The following is a 19573-nucleotide window of genomic DNA, read 5'->3' on the forward strand; positions in this document are numbered from 1 at the left end:
GACTCCTCGGTTTCCCGGGCTCCGACTCCTCGGTTTCCCGGGCTCCGACTCCTCGGTTTCCCGGGCTCCGACTCCTCGGTTTCCCGGGCTCCGACTCCTCGGTTTCCCGGGCTCCGACTCCTCGGTTTCCCGGGCTCCGACTCCTCGGTTTCCCGGGCTCCGACTCCTCGGTTTCCCGGGCTCCGACTCCTCGGTTTCCCGGGCTCCGACTCCTCGGAGTGTATAGCACAGCCCACGCAGTGTATAGCACAGCCCACGCAGTGTATAGCACAGCCCACGCAGTGTATAGCACAGCCCACGCAGTGTATAGCACAGCCCACGCAGTGTATAGCACAGCCCACGCAGTGTATAGCACAGCCCACGCAGTGTATAGCACAGCCCACGCAGTGTATAGCACAGCCCACGCAGTGTATAGCACAGCCCACGCAGTGTATAGCACAGCCCACGCAGTGTATAGCACAGCCCACGCAGTGTATAGCACAGCCCACGCAGTGTATAGCACAGCCCACGCAGTGTATAGCACAGCCCACGCAGTGTATAGCACAGCCCACGCAGTGTATAGCACAGCCCACGCAGTGTATAGCACAGCCCACGCAGTGTATAGCACAGCCCACGCAGTGTATAGCACAGCCCACGCAGTGTATAGCACAGCCCACGCAGTGTATAGCACAGCCCACGCAGTGTATAGCACAGCCCACGCAGTGTATAGCACAGCCCACGCAGTGTATAGCACAGCCCACGCAGTGTATAGCACAGCCCACGCAGTGTATAGCACAGCCCACGCAGTGTATAGCACAGCCCACGCAGTGTATAGCACAGCCCACGCAGTGTATAGCACAGCCCACGCAGTGTATAGCACAGCCCACGCAGTGTATAGCACAGCCCACGCAGTGTATAGCACAGCCCACGCAGTGTATAGCACAGCCCACGCAGTGTATAGCACAGCCCACGCAGTGTATAGCACAGCCCACGCAGTGTATAGCACAGCCCACGCAGTGTATAGCACAGCCCACGCAGTGTATAGCACAGCCCACGCAGTGTATAGCACAGCCCACGCAGTGTATAGCACAGCCCACGCAGTGTATAGCACAGCCCACGCAGTGTATAGCACAGCCCACGCAGTGTATAGCACAGCCCACGCAGTGTATAGCACAGCCCACGCAGTGTATAGCACAGCCCACGCAGTGTATAGCACAGCCCACGCAGTGTATAGCACAGCCCACGCAGTGTATAGCACAGCCCACGCAGTGTATAGCACAGCCCACGCAGTGTATAGCACAGCCCACGCAGTGTATAGCACAGCCCACGCAGTGTATAGCACAGCCCACGCAGTGTATAGCACAGCCCACGCAGTGTATAGCACAGCCCACGCAGTGTATAGCACAGCCCACGCAGTGTATAGCACAGCCCACGCAGTGTATAGCACAGCCCACGCAGTGTATAGCACAGCCCACGCAGTGTATAGCACAGCCCACGCAGTGTATAGCACAGCCCACGCAGTGTATAGCACAGCCCACGCAGTGTATAGCACAGCCCACGCAGTGTATAGCACAGCCCACGCAGTGTATAGCACAGCCCACGCAGTGTATAGCACAGCCCACGCAGTGTATAGCACAGCCCACGCAGTGTATAGCACAGCCCACGCAGTGTATAGCACAGCCCACGCAGTGTATAGCACAGCCCACGCAGTGTATAGCACAGCCCACGCAGTGTATAGCACAGCCCACGCAGTGTATAGCACAGCCCACGCAGTGTATAGCACAGCCCACGCAGTGTATAGCACAGCCCACGCAGTGTATAGCACAGCCCACGCAGTGTATAGCACAGCCCACGCAGTGTATAGCACAGCCCACGCAGTGTATAGCACAGCCCACGCAGTGTATAGCACAGCCCACGCAGTGTATAGCACAGCCCACGCAGTGTATAGCACAGCCCACGCAGTGTATAGCACAGCCCACGCAGTGTATAGCACAGCCCACGCAGTGTATAGCACAGCCCACGCAGTGTATAGCACAGCCCACGCAGTGTATAGCACAGCCCACGCAGTGTATAGCACAGCCCACGCAGTGTATAGCACAGCCCACGCAGTGTATAGCACAGCCCACGCAGTGTATAGCACAGCCCACGCAGTGTATAGCACAGCCCACGCAGTGTATAGCACAGCCCACGCAGTGTATAGCACAGCCCACGCAGTGTATAGCACAGCCCACGCAGTGTATAGCACAGCCCACGCAGTGTATAGCACAGCCCACGCAGTGTATAGCACAGCCCACGCAGTGTATAGCACAGCCCACGCAGTGTATAGCACAGCCCACGCAGTGTATAGCACAGCCCACGCAGTGTATAGCACAGCCCACGCAGTGTATAGCACAGCCCACGCAGTGTATAGCACAGCCCACGCAGTGTATAGCACAGCCCACGCAGTGTATAGCACAGCCCACGCAGTGTATAGCACAGCCCACGCAGTGTATAGCACAGCCCACGCAGTGTATAGCAATGTGGGCACCATATCCCTGTTAAAAACGCCAGGCGAGGCGTTTAGCGATGCTCCTCGCGACGCTCCGGTCCCAAGAATGCAGTGCGGTCTCGCGAGATGATGACGTAGCGGTCTCGCGAGACCGCTACGTCATCATCTCCCGAGACCGCACTGCATGGCCCGGAGCGTCGCAAGGAGCGGGAAAGGCGCCGGAAGGTGAGAATATAATGATGTTTTATTTTTTTTTATTATTTTTAACATTAGATCTTTTTACTATTGATGCTGCGTAGGCAGCATCAATAGTAAAAAGTTAGTCACACAGGGTTAATAGCAGCGTTAACGGACTGTTACACCACGGCATAAGGCGGTGTAACGCAGCCATTAACCCTGTGTGAGCTCTGACTGGAGGGGAGTATGGAGGGGGCGAATTCGCTGGCGGACTGTGCCCGTCGCTGATTGGTCGCGGCCTGCCGGTCGCATCACACGTGCGCCTACGTGGACAGGATTTCTTGCTGCATCCAGGCTACCCTACCAATATTGGAATTTATAGAGACAGGATTAACGTTTCTTCCTGCACCATATCTCTTATATTTGTTCTGATGAAGGTCCGGATGTGGACCGAAAACGTTCGACTTGCCTTTATGGATGCACATCAATAAACCTTTTGCATATTATAATTATTCATCTAGAGTGCCAAGTTTTTTCGGAACAGGACTTTTTTCAGTCCTCACCTTTTCTCCTCTGTACAATCATTTTTTCCAGATGTCTCAAACAGTCTGAAGGGGGCTTCATCAGAGAAAATAACTTTGCATGAATTACAGGGATTGCAGAGGACTGGGATAAAGTTATTTTCTCTGATGAAGTCCACTTCAGGCTGTTTGGGACATCTGAAGGAATAATTGTTTGGAGAATAAATTGTGAGCACTACCATGATTCCTATGTCCTGCCATCAGTAAATCACCCTGAGACCACTAATGTGTTGGGTTGCTTTTCATTCATGGAGGGGCTCACTCAAAATTTTAGGAAAGAACACTGCCAAGAATAAAGAATGGCATCTAATCATCCTCCTAGAGCAACTTCTCCCAACGTTCCAGGAGCAGTTTGGTGATGACCAATGCTTTTTCCAGCATGATGGAGGCCACGTCACAAGGCAAAAGTGATAAGTTAAGTGGCTCGGTGAACAAAACATCCAAATTTTGGGTCCATGGTCAAAAATCTTTCCAGATTTCAATCTCGTTCAGAACCTGTAGTCAATCCTGGAAAACCAGATCGACAAAGAAAAACAAAGAAATTGTGATAAACTCCCAAGCACTGATTAGTAAAAAATGTGTTGCCAATAGTCAGGATTTGGCACAGCACCCGATGTTCTACTGACCTCAGAAGTCTTGAACAAAGAAGGAACAACACTGTAAATATTAAGTCTTTGCATAAATTTGATGTATTTGTCAATAAAAGTTTAAAATCTACTGAAATCTTTATAATTCTACTTCAGTAACCATAGAAACCGCCGGCTAAAAGATCCAAGAACGCAGAAGTAACAACCTTTGTGGAAACCAAAATTTGTGTCCGTCTCAAATGTTTGGCAGCGACTGTGTATTTTTGCTAGAATTTTCCAGTTTTTGGACAAACCTGCACGTACCTCGTCCACCAAAGCTTGCTATCATTTTTTTTAAATGTCTTCTGTGACTTTTACACCCCAGAATACTGTCACAAAGTGGTGAATTTCTTCCCTAAACTGTATGAAATGTACCTTTTTAACGGTATTTCCATTTTCATTATCCCCTACTTTCATTTCATACTGAGACACTTAAGGTACCGTCACACTAAACGATATCGCTAGCGATCCGTGACGTTGCAGCGTCCTCGCTAGCGATATCGTTTAATTTGACACGCAGCAGCGATCAGGATCCTGCTGTGATGTCGCTGGTCGCTGAATAAAGTCCAGAACTTTATTTGGTCGTCCGATCGCCGTGTATCGTTGTGTTTGACACCAAAAGCAACGATACCAGCGATGTTTTACACTGGTAACCAGGGTAAACATCGGGTTACCAAGCGCAGGGCCGCGCTTAGTAACCCGATGTTTACCCTGGTTACCAGCGTAAAAGTAAAAAAAACAAACAGTACATACTCACCCAGCGTCATACCTCCCCCAGCGTCTGCTTCCTGACACTGACTGAGCGCCGGCCCTAAAGTGAAAGTGAAAGCCGCTGTGCTGTTAGGGCCGGAGCTCAGTCAGTGTCAGGAAGCAGAAGCTGGGGGACGCTGGGTGAGTATGTACTGTTTGTTTTTTTTACTTTTACGCTGGTAACCAGGGTAAACATCGGGTTACTAAGCGCAGCCCTGCGCTTAGCAACCCGATGTTTACCCTGGTTACCCAGGGACCTCGGCATCGTTGGTCGCTGGAGAGCGGTCTGTGTGACAGCTCTCCAGCGATCAAACAGCGACGCTGCAGCGATCGGCATCGTTGTCGCTATCGCTGCAGCGTCGCTTAATGTGACGGTACCTTAAGGGCCCCTTCACACTGGTCGATTCTGCTACGATTACGACGCATTTGCGTCATATTCGACATCGCAGTACGAGCTCGTAGCCAGCGGTCACACTCTACGATGTTAACGCTTTTTCTGACGTAGTTGCGATGTGAACGTCACGCGTCGCAATCGTACGCTACCCTTCACACCGCCATAGTCCTACGACTCCGAGCGTGACGTATTACCAGCATGGTCGTGCTAAAACGTCACGCCCAATCAGGAGACAGGTATGCGGAAGCCCAACCCACGTAGTCGCATTACGAGCTCGTATGACCGCCGTCACATACTACGATTTCGACCGCCACAGCGAGACATTTACGACGAAAGAAAGTTCTGCTCTTTCTTTCACATCGTACGATGCTGGGCTGCGTCGCAAATCGTAACGCCATGTCACACTTTGCAACCTCGGAACGAGGACGGATAAACGTCACAAATCGAACGCTCGTTCAGACTTTGATTGCACAGTGTGAAGGGGCCCTTACTCTTCAGCCTTTGATTAAACAGAGGGGGAAGATTTAACAAAAGTGATCCAGAGGAAAAAGTCGAGCTGTTACCCATGGTTGCCAAGAGGGTGCTGTTTCATTTTTCAAAGGTTCTTTAAGAAAATGCAAAGTCGGGATCTGGTTGCTGTGGGTTTGGGGTTACTCTGCCTAAGCATGTTTTCTCTGGTGACACTAAATATTTGAGGGTTTTTTTTCAGGTCACATAATGGGCAAACACGTTTCCATCTCATAATTCTAATTTAAGTTGTTTTTTTTACAACTTATTTCAACTGAACGTTAGGTTGTCCCCCATCGATTACTAATCAATCCTCCTATTTGTCATGATCAACTGCTGACTTATGGCAATCTGCTTTTACCTGATCTATGTAATGGCCCCTGCGGACAGCAGACGTGATCAGACTATATAGCAGCACAATATGATGACTTTCCCTTTTTGTGTGTTTCTAGGCTGTAGATCGGCATTATGGCAATCTGTATTCTGCAGACCATGAATATTTCTGTTACAGGTTGTTACTTTGTAATCTCCTCTTTATTGGGCAGCTTTCTCACCGTTTGTTCTATTCTTGTGTGTTAGTATGTTGCCCTTTTTATGTATGTTTCTATAGAGTTTCTTCCACATTACACGTTATGTTCCTAAAGTAGAATTTTGTTATTAGAAATGATGTCCCAGTATTGTGACTACGGCAGGATATTAGTCACAATAGTTAGCTGGCAAGTATAAAAGCCCGTGGTCTGATGCCTTTATATGGTCACTGGAGATTGCTCCATGCTACTTTTTATCTTGGCAGAGGATGATCTATCTCCTTAATATCATAAATGACATTGAACAGTACACCCCCAGGACTCCAGCTGTAATCCTAGTGCAAAGCAAGCCAGTGTGGGACCCAGGTGGGGAGATGGCCGTCACATGCAGCTGTAATGGATCAGCACACATTGGCATCCCAGGCTTCGTTTATGACGTTGCTTTGTTTCCAATGTGCAGTTTTAGCTGCAAATCTATGTTACTACCCATGATTATATGGAGAGGGGACAAACATGAAGGATGTTAATACATTAGCAGCAGCAACTGTATCTGAAATTAAAGGGTTATTCCCTTTAATTTCAGATACAGTTAACTTGCTGATTTCTAAGGATCCAACCATTTGGACCCCCAGCGATCTCAAGATCGGGACTCTGGAACCCAGGCACCAGCATGGAGCCGAGGTGCGCCTGCCCCAATCCCCTGTATTCATTGTCTTTGAGACTGTGTGTGACAACGAAGCACTGTACTTGGCTTTCTCCTGGCAATGAGTGGAGTAGGGAACATGTCGCACAACTATGTTCACAAGGGGACACGTGGCGCCGCTCCGTTCACAAGGGGACACTTGGCACTGCTCTGTTCACAAGGGGCCACGTGGCGCTGCTCCGTTCACAAGGGGACACTTGGCGCTGCTCTGTTCACAAGGGGTCATGTGGCGCCGCTCCGTTCACAAGGGGCCACATGGCGCCGCTCCGATCACAAGAGGACACGTGGTGCCGTTCCATTCACAAGGGGACACGTGGCGCTGCTCTGTTCACAAGGGGTCATGTGGCGCCTCTCCATTCAGAAGGGGACACATGGCACCACTCCGTTCACAAGGGGACACGTGGCACCACTCCGTTCACAAGGGCACACGTGACGCCGCTCCGTTCACAAGGGGACACGTGGCGCCGCTCTGTTCACAAGGGGACACGTGGCGCCGCTCTGTTCACAAGGGGACACGTGGCGCCGCTCTGTTCACAAGGGGACACGTGGCGCCGCTCTGTTCACAAGGGGACACGTGGCGCCGCTCTGTTCACAAGGGGACACGTGGCGCCGCTCTGTTCACAAGGGGACATGTGGCGCCGCTCTGTTCACAAGGAGACACGTGGCGCCGCTATGTTCACAAGGGGACACGTGGCGCCCCTCTGTTCACAAGGGGACACGTGGCGCCGCTCTGTTCACAAGGGGACACGTGGCGCCGCTCTGTTCACAAGGGGACACGTGGCGCCGCTCCGTTCACAAGGGGACACGTGGCGCCGCTCCGTTCACAAGGGGACACGTGGCGCCGCTCAGTTCACAAGGGGACACGTGGCGCCGCTCTGTTCACAAGGGGACACGTGGCGCCGCTCCGTTCACAAGGGGACACGTGACGCCGCTCCGTTCACAAGGGGCCACATGGCGCCGCTCCGTTTACAAGAGGACACATGGCGCCGTTCCATTCACAAGGGGGCACGTGGCGCCGCTCCGTTCACAGGGGGACACGTGGCGCCGCTCCGTTCACAAGGGGACACTTGGCGCCGCTCCGTTCACAAGGGGTCACGTGGCTCCGCTCCGTTCACAAGGGGTCACTTGGAAGAGCTCCATTGCCTGGGCCCCTGCACCAGATTCTTGTACAGTGATGGGCAGGAGTGTTGCACTGTAGGAAGAAAAATGTTATTACCGTAACTGACTATATACATAACTGTATAGGGAAGAAGGCCTAGCACTTCTCTTATCCTTTGTTTCATGTCACTCCACTGCAAGCTGTAAAATATGTGGCATCTTTGTTAATATTTCCTGGTCACTAAGAGTATGTGCACACGGTAAGTATTTAGTCCAGAAATTTCTGTACCATTTCTGCATCACTTGGCAGGAAAAAAGCACATTTTTGCTGCTTTTTTTTACTTGTGTTTTAGGTGCAGATATTTCTTCACTCATTAGTATGGGTGAAATCTGCAGCAAAAACGCTGTATGGCTTTGTTCACATGTTTTGTATGCCAGTTGTAGGCTGTCTGTAATTGAAAACAAGCATAGAGACAGCGGCACTAAGCACAATGTGTGCACCTTGAGTGCCTCCTGCGGTTTTGTCACGGTACATTTGTCTCTTGTGCACGCTGATAAAGTTTAGTGCATTAAAAAAAATCTGATTCAACTTCATCAGGTTTTGGCTCCAAAAACACAGCAAAACCTGACCCCTGTGTTTCTGCAGCTTTTTTTGCATTACCTGTTACTTTCAATGGGTGGAAAACGCTGAAAGAAGTGACGTGCTCATTCTGCAAAAACGCAGCTCTTTGACAAAACAGTCACGAAAAAAATCACAATTGTGTGCATGAGTTTGCTGAAATCTTCCTGACTTTGCTGGTACCGTGAAATGCAGATGAAAATTTGCATAAAGAAACGCTGGAAAAATGCAATGCGTGACCAAAGCCTTAGACCCCCAGAGGCGGGAAAAACTGATAAATGTCTGATTGCTGGAGGCCTACCAAACTGTGAGTTCAGTGAGAGGAGACCTTAAGCCCCCTCTGCAGTGATCGCTATCGATCATCAGTATACCCCCTTGGTGATTGCCCAGGATCAACACCTTTAGGATTAAAATGGCTTTAAAAGGGTTAGCCTATAAATACCATTCATCAACTATCAACAGGATAGAAGATATATGTGTGATTGTTCAGGGTACGCTTGCTTTCAAACACCCATTAATGTTTAAAATGGGGACACATTGTCCCCTGTGTAAATAGAGCTCTACTGAGCATGTGCAGGCATGATACTTACCGTATATGTATTGCACATGCTCACTAACATGGCATTAACCCAAATGGGCAAAATGGAAACATGGGGCAATAACTTCCATTTATGAAGAGAAGGTTTCTAACATTATGGAGTCTTGCATGTAATAGGCAGAATTCTACCGCGAGCGTTCCTGGGCCTTCACACCTCCTGGCAGGTGTGGACTGCTGTTATATAAATATATACCAATTTCCAGCTATCGTTGCATCCATGACAAAGCGCGACTCATGGCTGAAGAGGCTTGATCTCTATTCCAGTCTTCCGTCTATATCTGGAGGCCACGTGGGCAAAGCTATGAAGAGGCCTTCATAAGGAAACATCACATCAGTCACGCTCCCGCAGTAATCATGTCGATTGGAATAGCGTAAGCTTCCTGGACTCCTCTATTCTTCATTCCTGATACAATAACAGCTCGGCGTTACATTAATTTCATAGTGGAACAGCCATTTCTGCAAAGTGTTCCAGGAGCTGTTTTTCAACACAACGTCCTACCACATGGTGCTCGTGCTTCGGTGAACCGCTGGCATGGCCGAAACATGCCACCATGGCCTGCAGCATCTTCAGTCTTCTCTCCCATTGAGCACATTTGGGACAACATTGGTCGGCAATTGCAAAAGGAGCTGCCAGCAGCGGTTCTTGATGATTTGCCTAAGTGCATTTAGCGCAGCAGAACATGTCTCAGACAACCATTAATAACCTCAGTGATAGCAGCCGAGATGTGTAAGTGCAGGAATTCTTGCGAGTACAGCTCATAGTTGACACTGAATTAATTGAGAGATTTTGAAAATTTTGCTTCCATTTTTTCATTATTTGCAGATCAGTAACTCTTTTATCCATCCTGTGATTTCCAGAATTATGAACTTTTCCTTTTTGGTGTTGCAATGTGGAGGAATGCATATACTGTATAAACACAATCTTGCAACCACCCATTCAATTTTTTCTTAATGTTGCAGCCACTTGATTTGGGAGATCAGGGAATCCCATTCAACCTCTAGTTGCAAGTCGTAGAGGTGAGACCCCTGGGCCTATCAGATGTGTATGTGCCCCTTCATATCTTGACATTCCACATTGGTTCAAATATATAAGGGGCTTATATGCCAGATAACCTGCAGAAATATTCTCAGACTTAAATTCCTCGTTATTGTCACCAGGGCTGTGGAGTCGGTAAGCCAAAACTCCGACTCCTCAATTTCCATGACTCCGACTCCACCAAAATGGACTCCGACTCCACAGCCCTGATTGTCACTTTTATCGTATTTGTCACCTTCGGATGGGACCATATACTGCAGGCTGCAACCGGAAAGTTGCAGAACAAATTGTTCTGTCCTTGGAACCGTGATAAATAGTTAAGCGTCAGACTGGAATTTAAAGTGTCGTCAAGTGGAGTAGGCTCAGACACTTCTTGGTTGTGCCGTATGATGATGGAGCCCCATAATTTACAGTATTTCATGATAAACCAAAAGTATAGCAAGTAGAGCTAAAGTAGAAGTATAAAATAAAAGTTCATCTAACGTTGTCATGAGCAATTTTTTATCAGAAGAGTTGTTCTCCCGGTATACAAAAATCTGATAAAAATGTAATTTATTTTTCAGTGACAAATGTAAAGCTCGAGGGTTTACCGTCATTGTGGATGGAAGAAAGTCACAGTGGAATGTAGTGAAGACCGTTGTTCTCATGCTCCAGGTAAATGATTGCATTTTCTTCCTTTTTTTTTTTTTTTTCTAACAATACAGTTCACCTTTTTTCATTTTTTTTTAAATTATATCCTCAATCATTGAAAATGGCGTCTACACTTAATCGAAATGTGTCATGAGAAAATGACCTATTGCTATTGTTTAACATTGGGTTTTTCTTAAATGGCTATTATTCTTATTTTGAGGATTTTTCTTTTAATTTTCCATATCACAATCTGCATAAAAAAAGCAAATAACAGAAATCTTGCCATTTTCACATTGGCTACAAAGCTTAATACTAGACTCGTACAGTATTTTTTTTCCACTGAAAACTTTTCAGCATTCTCATTGTCATCACAGACAGTATTCTAGTTAAACGTAAAAGTAGTTAACTCAAGATCCATCATTCACACCAGTCATTTATACAGGTGCCCAATCGGCCTGTATAAACGACTGGTGGTGGCAGCAAGCCCCCAAAGATTACAAAAAAAAAAAAGTGTCCCAGTATCTCCTGTAGAAATCAGGGCTGTGGAGTCTGAGTCCATTTTGGTGGAGTCGGTGTCATGGAAATTGAGTTGTCGGAGGTTTGGCTTACCGACTCCACAGCCCTGGTAGAAATTCCTCACTACATGGAGACTGTCCATTTAATTGCCCTTGTGTAAGATCTGCCTAGAAGTTGAGTTCTTCTAAACATGACTATTACAATTCATGACCATATTTTCACCTTATTTCTCTGCAGAAAGAAAGATGCTAATTATAGGGTGCATTGTTTTTACAATTTTGTTTAATTATTTCTATAATATTAGCTTTATTGCTTTTAAAAGAGCAAAAAGTGTATGGGCTTAGCGAGAGGGGCTACCATGGCCAACAGATTTATTATGATTTGCACTTGACATTGACCGAAATTCTAACCTCTCATAACTGGCGTAGATTTTTCTGTAGTGATTTAACAGACAGCCATACACAGGGCTGTGGAGTCGGGGTCCATTTTGGTAGAGTCAGTCGGTGTCTTGGAAATTGAGGCTATATGCACACGTTCCGTTTTTTTTTGCGTTTTTTCGGCCGTTTTCCGCTGGAAAAACGCTTAAAAAAGCATACATAAGCATCCCATCATTTTTAATGCATTCTGCAGTTTTTGTGCACATAAGTTTTTTTCCGCGAAAAAAACGCATCACGGTAAAAAACGCAGCATGTTCATTAATTTTGCGGAGTTTTCAAGTTTTACCCACTATTTAATGCATTGGGAAGTTCCGGAAAAAAACACGCAAAAACGTGAAAAATACGCATGCGGATTTCCTGCAGAAAAAGTCCGGTTTTGTTCAGGAAAATTCTGCAGAAAATCCTGATGTGTGCACATAGCCTTAGGGTATGTGTCCACGTGCCGTATTACATCCGGAATAGCTGCGGATTGAACGCTGCGTGGAGCTGCAGCGTTCAATCCGCAGCGTCCAGATGTTACAGCATAGTGGAGTGGATTTTATGAAATCCCGTCTCCACTATGTGTGATAATACGCATCCGGCGGCCCTGCGTTTCCGGACATGCGGCACGTCTTTTTTGAACGCAGCATGTCCGTTTACCTTGCGGCGACGCTGCGCCGCCGTAAGGTAAAACACAGGGCCCTATGTGTGGGGTGCAGAGATTCCGAATGTGTGCAATGAACACATCCGGCATCATCGCGTCACAGAAGGGGGCGGAGCTTTGGGCAGAGCGCGTTTTCCGCTCCGTCCAAAGCGCTGGCCGTGGACATGTACCCTTAGGAGTCTGAGTCAGAGGCTTGGCTTACCGACTCCACAGCCCTGTCAGGGGTGTGGAGAGGGAGATGGAGTCGGTGTCATGGAAATTGAGGAGTCTGAGATTTGGCTTACCGACTCCACTTCCCTGGCCATACATTCGACAAATTAACGAAAAGACGTGTGCCTCTTAATAAATGTGTCCCGCCCTGGTGTAGCGGGCCTGTGTGTGAAACGTGCGTTCTTTAGTCTCCCTTCCCTCTTCCTTGGTCAGTAATCACCTCAGTTATTGGCGTCTGACCTGGCGGTTCTCATATTCCGGTTCTGCGCTCGCTCCGGGCTTCGTGCGTGGTTAATAGTGGATAAATGAAGAAGGCCCGAGGCCTGCACTGCCGCCCTCACCGCGCGCCTGTCACTCAGGCCGAGCAACCCGTGGCAACAATTAAGATAAAATGCGTTTTTCTTTGCCCTGAGGCTCCTCTTCAAGTGAAAAATAAAATCTCCACAACCAGCTCTGAGGCTGAACACATCAGCACCTCAAGCTCCTGACAGAAGTCAATAATCGCCGTGGGTCGTCTAATATTGAGTTATTTGATACTTAAAGGAACATGACAGGACTCATCTTGAGGTTAATGTATAAGTATTGACTTTACAATGGTGCCCTTGAAGTAAGCCCCCCGGGTTGGAATAATTTGATCACTGAACCTGTTTTTCTTTTCATAGCTTTGTCTTTTGTGTTCTTTGCTGTGCAGAATTATTAGGTTATGGAGCTACTGTTGTCATGAATAATTGCCCTCCTCTGTCCACTTTTAGAACACAGTTTGTTTCTCTTAATCGGGAAATAATAGGACCCGAGACTCCAAAGATTCTCTACATTTCTTGTATCTGTTCTTCCTACTTCTTCTGGACTTGTGGCTCTCAGATTGCAGGTCCCTAGCCCCTGATTGCTGCCTCTTTTTGGTTGTGATATCCAAGGAAAACTGTAGGAGAGATCAGCTCAAAAATAGGGTCTTATCCGAGAGATATAGTGAGCTTCACGCCCAGATCAAACTCACCTGATTACTCCGTAGAAACAGCACGTAGTACAAAATCAGCTGCAGCAGATCCACGGGTCAGCCAGTGACCATCAGACATCAGTAGGTCAGAAGGAGTTTGTGGATGGTCTCCGCGCTGCCGACAGGATTTAAGACCTATATCCCAGTGTAGTAAAATGATGGTTTATTTCGATGCGTCTAGAAGTACAAAGTTACTTCTTCAGGAAAACCACGTGTATCATACAGATTAGTTCATCTCTAATCTATTCTATGGGCACAACCCATCCAAATGAAAAATTGCCGCATGCCTGAGTTTGATCCAATATTCATATCACATTCGGCCATGTAAGTCCGTGGAAACCATTGGACTGTACTCAGATGACATCTGAGTGCAGTCTGATTTCCACAGACTGACAGAATGGAGAATTTTCTCCATCTTCTCCTTGTCCGAGAGAATCTGATCACACTGTGCTTACACTCTGATTAGAGTGATATGGATAATTGACCCGACTCTTTCGGTTGAGAGAATTTACTGTAGGTCTAATGGCGCATGTCACAATCTAAGTACAAGCTGGGATTCACTGACTGTCCGAGGTTCTCACAACCTGAACTAGACAATTTCATACATGCCTATGAGGCTGTCACGTTCGGGTCACGAGATCCACAGCAGGACCGTTACGGATGTGTGGATACCGTATTAGTATGCTTCCACCATGTTTGACTATTTAGGCTGTTCACGTTGACATTGCCAAACTTGACAGCCTCTGGCATATATGAGGTTGTCAAGTTCGGATCGGGAGAACTTCGGTCAGTCAGTGAATCACGTGTTTGTTTGTTTTTTCCGCTACATTTTAAAAATCATTTTGGCACGAAAACTGTCATATGTGAACTCGCCTTTATTTTACCGTCATTTCCCACTGCCAGGTGGCTAGTGAAAAAAGCTGTTGTATCCTGATGCACCCGGCTTCACTCCTTCTGCCAGTGGAGCAAAAATGAATAAAGCAATTAGGAATTAATTTAGTGCAGTAAATTTTTGCTATTAGCAGCGCTGAAATATTTATTACCTGTAATGCGGTAATATATTGCGGGAGGGTTACACGGCCACCGAGAAAACGCCATTCAGCCGCTCTTTTATGTGTGACAGCTTTATGAGTCGCAGTAATCTAGAACGCTCGTTAGCATAATGATTATGCCAATGAGTCTGCTAAAGTTATGCACGAAAACATATGGGGCTACTTTTACAATCATGCCGTATAAATATACCACCGGAAATCTGAAAATAGCAGCGGGCAAAGTGCCAGGCTGTGGACACTTTAATATGCGCATGGCTTTCAGAAGTAATATTCGGTTTCGGGGATACCAAAGAGAAATTGACATGTTGTGGATTTGACACGTGCGTCGCGGGTCAGTTTACGCTGCGTTTAAAAGAAGGAAAAAAAAAAGCACAGTGGGCACGAGTTCCTGCACAGTGGGCACGAGTTCCTGTACAGTGCCTTGCGAAAGTACTCAGCCCCTCTGGAACTTTTCAACCTTTTCCCACATATCATGCTTCAAACATAAAGATACCAAATGTAAATTTTTGGTGAAGAATCAACAAGTGGAACACAATTGTGAAGTTGAATGAAATGTACTGGTTATTTTAAATTTTTGTGGAAATTCAAAAACTGAAAAGTGGGGCGTGCAATATTATTCGGCCCCTTTACTTTCAGTGCAGCAAACTCGCACCAGAAGTTCATTGTGGATCTCTGAATGATCCAATGTTGTCCTAAATGCCTAATGATGATAAATATAATCCACCTGTGTGTAATCAAGTCTCCGTATAAATGCACCTGCTCTGTGATAGTCTCAGGGTTCTGTTTGAAGCACAGAGAGCATCATGAAGACCAAGGAACACAACAGGCAGGTCCGTGATACTGTTGTGGAGAAGTTTACAGTCGGATTTGGATACAAAATGATTTCCAAAACTTTAAACATCCCAAGAACCACTGTGCAAGCGATCATAGTGAAATGGAAGGAGTATCATACCACTGCTAATCTACCAAGACCCGGCCGTCCCTCTAAACTTTCATCTCAAACAAGGAGAAGACTGATCAGAGATGCAGCGAAGAGGCCAATGATCACTCTGGATGAACTGCAGAGATCTACAGCTGAGGTGGGACAGTCTGTCCATAGGACAACAATCAGTCGTACACTGCACAAATCTGGCTTTTATGGAAGAGTGGCAAGGAGAAAGCCATTTCTCAAAGATATCCATAAAAAGTATTGTTTATAGTTTGCAACAAGCCACCTGGGAGACACACCAAACATGTGGAAGAAGGTGCTCTGGTCAGATGAAACCAAAATCGAACATTTTGGCAACAATGCCAAACGATATGTTTGGCGTAAAGGCAACACAGCTCATCACCCTGAACACACCATCCCCACTGTCAAACATGGTGGTGGCAGCATCATGGTTTGGGCCTGCTTTTCTTCAGCAGGGACAGGGAAGATGGTTAAAATTGATGGGAAGATGGATGGAGCCAAATACAGGACCATTCTTGAAGAAAACCTGTTGGAGTCTGCAAAAGACTTGAGATTGGGACGGGGATTTGTCTTCCAACAAGACAATGATCCCAAACATAAAGCAAAATCTACAATGGAATGGTTCACAAATAAACGTATCCAGGTGTTAGAATGGCCAAGTCAGAGTCCAGACCTCAATCCAATCGAGAATCTGTGGAAAGAGCTGAAAACTGCTGTTCACAAATGATCTCCATCAAACCTCACTGAGCTCAAGCTGTTTGCCAAGGAAGAATGGGCAAGAATTTCAGTCTCTCGATGTATAAAACTAATAGAGACATGCCCCAAGCGGCTTCCAGCTGTAATTGCAGCAAAAGGTGGCACAACAAAGTATTAAGTTAAAGGGGCCGAATAATATTGCACGCCCCACTTTTCAGTTTTTGAATTTCCACAAAAATTTAAAATAACCAATAAATTTCGTTCAACTTCACAATTGTGTTCCACTTGTTGTTGATTCTTCACCAAAAATTTACATTTGGTATCTTTATGTTTGAAGCATGATATGTGGGAAAAGGTTGAAAAGTTCCAGGGGGCCCGAATACTTTCGCAAGGCACTGTAAATCCCATCAATTTGTTGGAAATGTTAAATGCGTTTTTGACGGAGGAAAAATATGTAGTGTGTCACAAACTCATCATGGGATATCCCTTAGAGATCCCTGTTTTCTACATGGGTTCCTCTCCCAGGGATGAATCCTTAAAAAGGTGTCCGATTATTTCAAGCCTACAAGTGATCTGCGAAGGTTTAAGAGTTAGCCATTCAACAACCAGACCGAAAATGTCCATACATTTTACTGGCAGCCCATTGACTTGACCAGAAAGTGTGTAATGGACTTTTTTGACTTGAAAATTTTTTTTTTTTTAATCTTTAGTTAATGGTTATGGTTACCTTTAGTTAATGAAATTGCACAACATTTTAGTTTGTAATTGTCATTCTTTCATTCATTTTCAGACCCCCTGATATACAGTATGTATTTAGATCCAAAGTTTACATGTTTCTCTTGTGGGATTGTCTCTCCCTGTAGTACATGCTGGATGTGAGCTCTGTGTGCACTTATTTCCCCTCTTTGTGCTTTCCTCCTTCTCTAGAGTCGTTTTTTCTGCTCTCCATAACACTTTAGTTACTTTCCTCTCTCGCCACTACAGATCTGTGTCCAACATTTTCCTTCCCTGCTGCTATCTCTAACACAGGGAGAAGGGAAAGAGGCGCAGAGAGCCATCGGGAGCTCTGATATGTAGATTTTTTTTTTTTTTTTGCAGATCAGTTAGCTAGATAAAGGACCCACAGACGCTGCAGCAGTAAAATGGTAGAAAATATTTAATAAACAACATTTAGAAAGTTTCTCAGCTTTGCATTTGGGAAGCAAATGAACAATAACACAAATAGGTACATAGCCTCATTACGTGAACGCTGTTTTCTAAAAATAAAGGCTGGACGTTGTATACCGGAGTGGCACGTTTCTTCCGTGTGGTTGTAGAACTTTCTTTATTCCAACATGTAGCAGCCTGAGCTTACCATATCTTATATCGGCTTTTTTTTGTTCTTTGTACGGCCTGGAAAGTTCTTCAGAAAGCGCAGTGATTGATATAGGAGGGTGTAAAGTTCAGCTCGGTATTTTGTTACCAGCTGTAGGCGCTGAATTATGGATTGAAATCTGAACTGCAGGAAACAGGCAGAGCTTTGTGCGTCTTTTCATCAGATATTCGGTTTTTTTTATTTATTATTCTTCGGACTTTGATTTGTAGGAAAAATATAAAATTTTGGCTGTTTTGTGAGACGAGCCGGTAATCCTCTGGCTTTGCAGAATATAAAGTTTTCTTTAGCTTTTATAGCCGTCTTTTATCGAAGCAGCTGGGGATTGGGCAAGTGCCTAATAGAGTTTGATAGTCTTATCTAACAGTTCTCAGGAGCTGGCCAGATGGATAATCTTTTATCTGCTCACAGAAGGTGATAAGGAGCTTCCAGGAGTTTATTTAGGGGCAGGAATCCTTTTTTCTTTTTTTTTTTCAGGGGAATAAAGATAAAAATCCATATTTTTATGCTTATAAATTCATTCTAAAATATATCGCTGGTTACGACTTGTTCAAGTTTGTGAACATAGAAGTAAATATGTTTTGATTCTTGTGCTAGGCTTTGTAATCTGTGCTTGTAAGGGTACCGTCACACATTGAAATTTTCATCGCTGCGACGGCACGATTCGTGACGTCGCAGCGTCGTATAATCATCGCTCCAGCGTCGTAGACTGCGGTCACACGTTGCAATCACGGCGCTGGAGCGATGCCGAAGTCCCCGGGTAACCAGGGTAAACATCGGGTAACTAAGCGCAGGGCCGCGCTTAGTAACCCGATGTTTACCCTGGTTACCAGCGTAAACGTAAAAAAACAAACCGTACATACTCACCCGTCGGTGTCCTTCAGGTCCCTTGCCGTCTGCTTCCTGCTCTGAGTGCAGCCGTACAGTGAGAGCAGAGCGCAGCACCGCTGTGATCTGCTCTCACTTTCCGGCCGGCACTCAGAGCAGGAAGCAGACGGCAAGGGACCTGAAGGACACCGACGGGTGAGTATGTACGGTTTGTTTTTTTACGTTTACGCTTGTAACCAGGGTAAACATCGGGTTACTAAGCGCGGCCCTCGCTTAGTTACCCGATGTTTACCCTGGTTACAAGCGAAGACATCGCTGGATCGCTGTCACACACAACGATCCAGCGATGTCAGCGGGTGATCAAGCGACGAAAGAAAGTTCCAAACGATCTGCTACGACGTACGATTCTCAGCAGGGTGTCTGATCGCAGTAGCGTGTCAGACACTGCGATATCGTAACGATATCGCTAGAACGTCAAGAATCGTAACGTCGTAGCGATGGAAATTTCAAGGTGTGACGGTACCCTAAGTCTGCTACTTAAAGGAACTCTTATCAGCAGGTTTTACTATTTACTCTGAGAGCAGCATGATGTATGGGACTAGGCTGCACATTGTACTTTTAATATAATCAGTGTTTTATCAGCAGGAGATTATCATTACAGGACTAGATGTTGTGTGCCAGCCAGTCCAGATACTCCGTGTAACCCCGCCCACCAGCACTGATTTTACAGTACTTTAACCAATAGTCCTCACTATGTATAGGCACTTCAAAATCACGTATTCACAAAACTTCGATCTGCCATGCTGGGCAGCCGAAAAACATGAAGAGATCCAAAATGTAGTTAAAACAAGGCTTTATTAGTGGAAACACATATTCCATGCCATAGTGCACAAGCACCTAAACAAGAGGTGGGGAACCACCATATATATCCTGCTAAAAAGCACCTCCTGTAGTATGGAGCAGGGTAGCGCTGTATACATAAAGGTACATAACATTAACCATAGCCTAAGTATATATAGTGCAACCAATACTAAACTGTATAAGTACCGAACATATAACAGCAATGACCATATCTACCTGTAGCTGGTTCAGCGTCCCACCTCACCCCAACGCGCGTTTCGCAGATAGCTTCTTCCGGGGGCTGATTTTACAGTGTACAAAGG

At 46.3% G+C, this 19573-nt stretch overlaps 1 protein-coding gene across 2 annotated transcripts in view; it reads left to right on the forward strand.

Annotated features, from left to right (window-relative positions):
• The window catches only part of SESTD1 (SEC14 and spectrin domain containing 1), a 141472-nt gene that overhangs the window by 59957 nt on the left and 61942 nt on the right, over positions 1–19573 (forward strand). For both annotated transcript variants that reach the window (XR_013217776.1, XM_077272608.1), the window contains exon 4: positions 10647–10737. Coding sequence is in view for 1 of the 2 variants with exons in the window: in XM_077272608.1 (XP_077128723.1) it covers positions 10647–10737 (91 nt within the window). In the remaining variant the exon portion in view is untranslated. The remainder of the gene's footprint in view (positions 1–10646; positions 10738–19573) is intronic.

The sequence above is a fragment of the Ranitomeya variabilis genome, chromosome 7 (genome assembly GCF_051348905.1).
Source record: "Ranitomeya variabilis isolate aRanVar5 chromosome 7, aRanVar5.hap1, whole genome shotgun sequence".
Taxonomy (NCBI): domain Eukaryota; kingdom Metazoa; phylum Chordata; class Amphibia; order Anura; family Dendrobatidae; genus Ranitomeya; species Ranitomeya variabilis.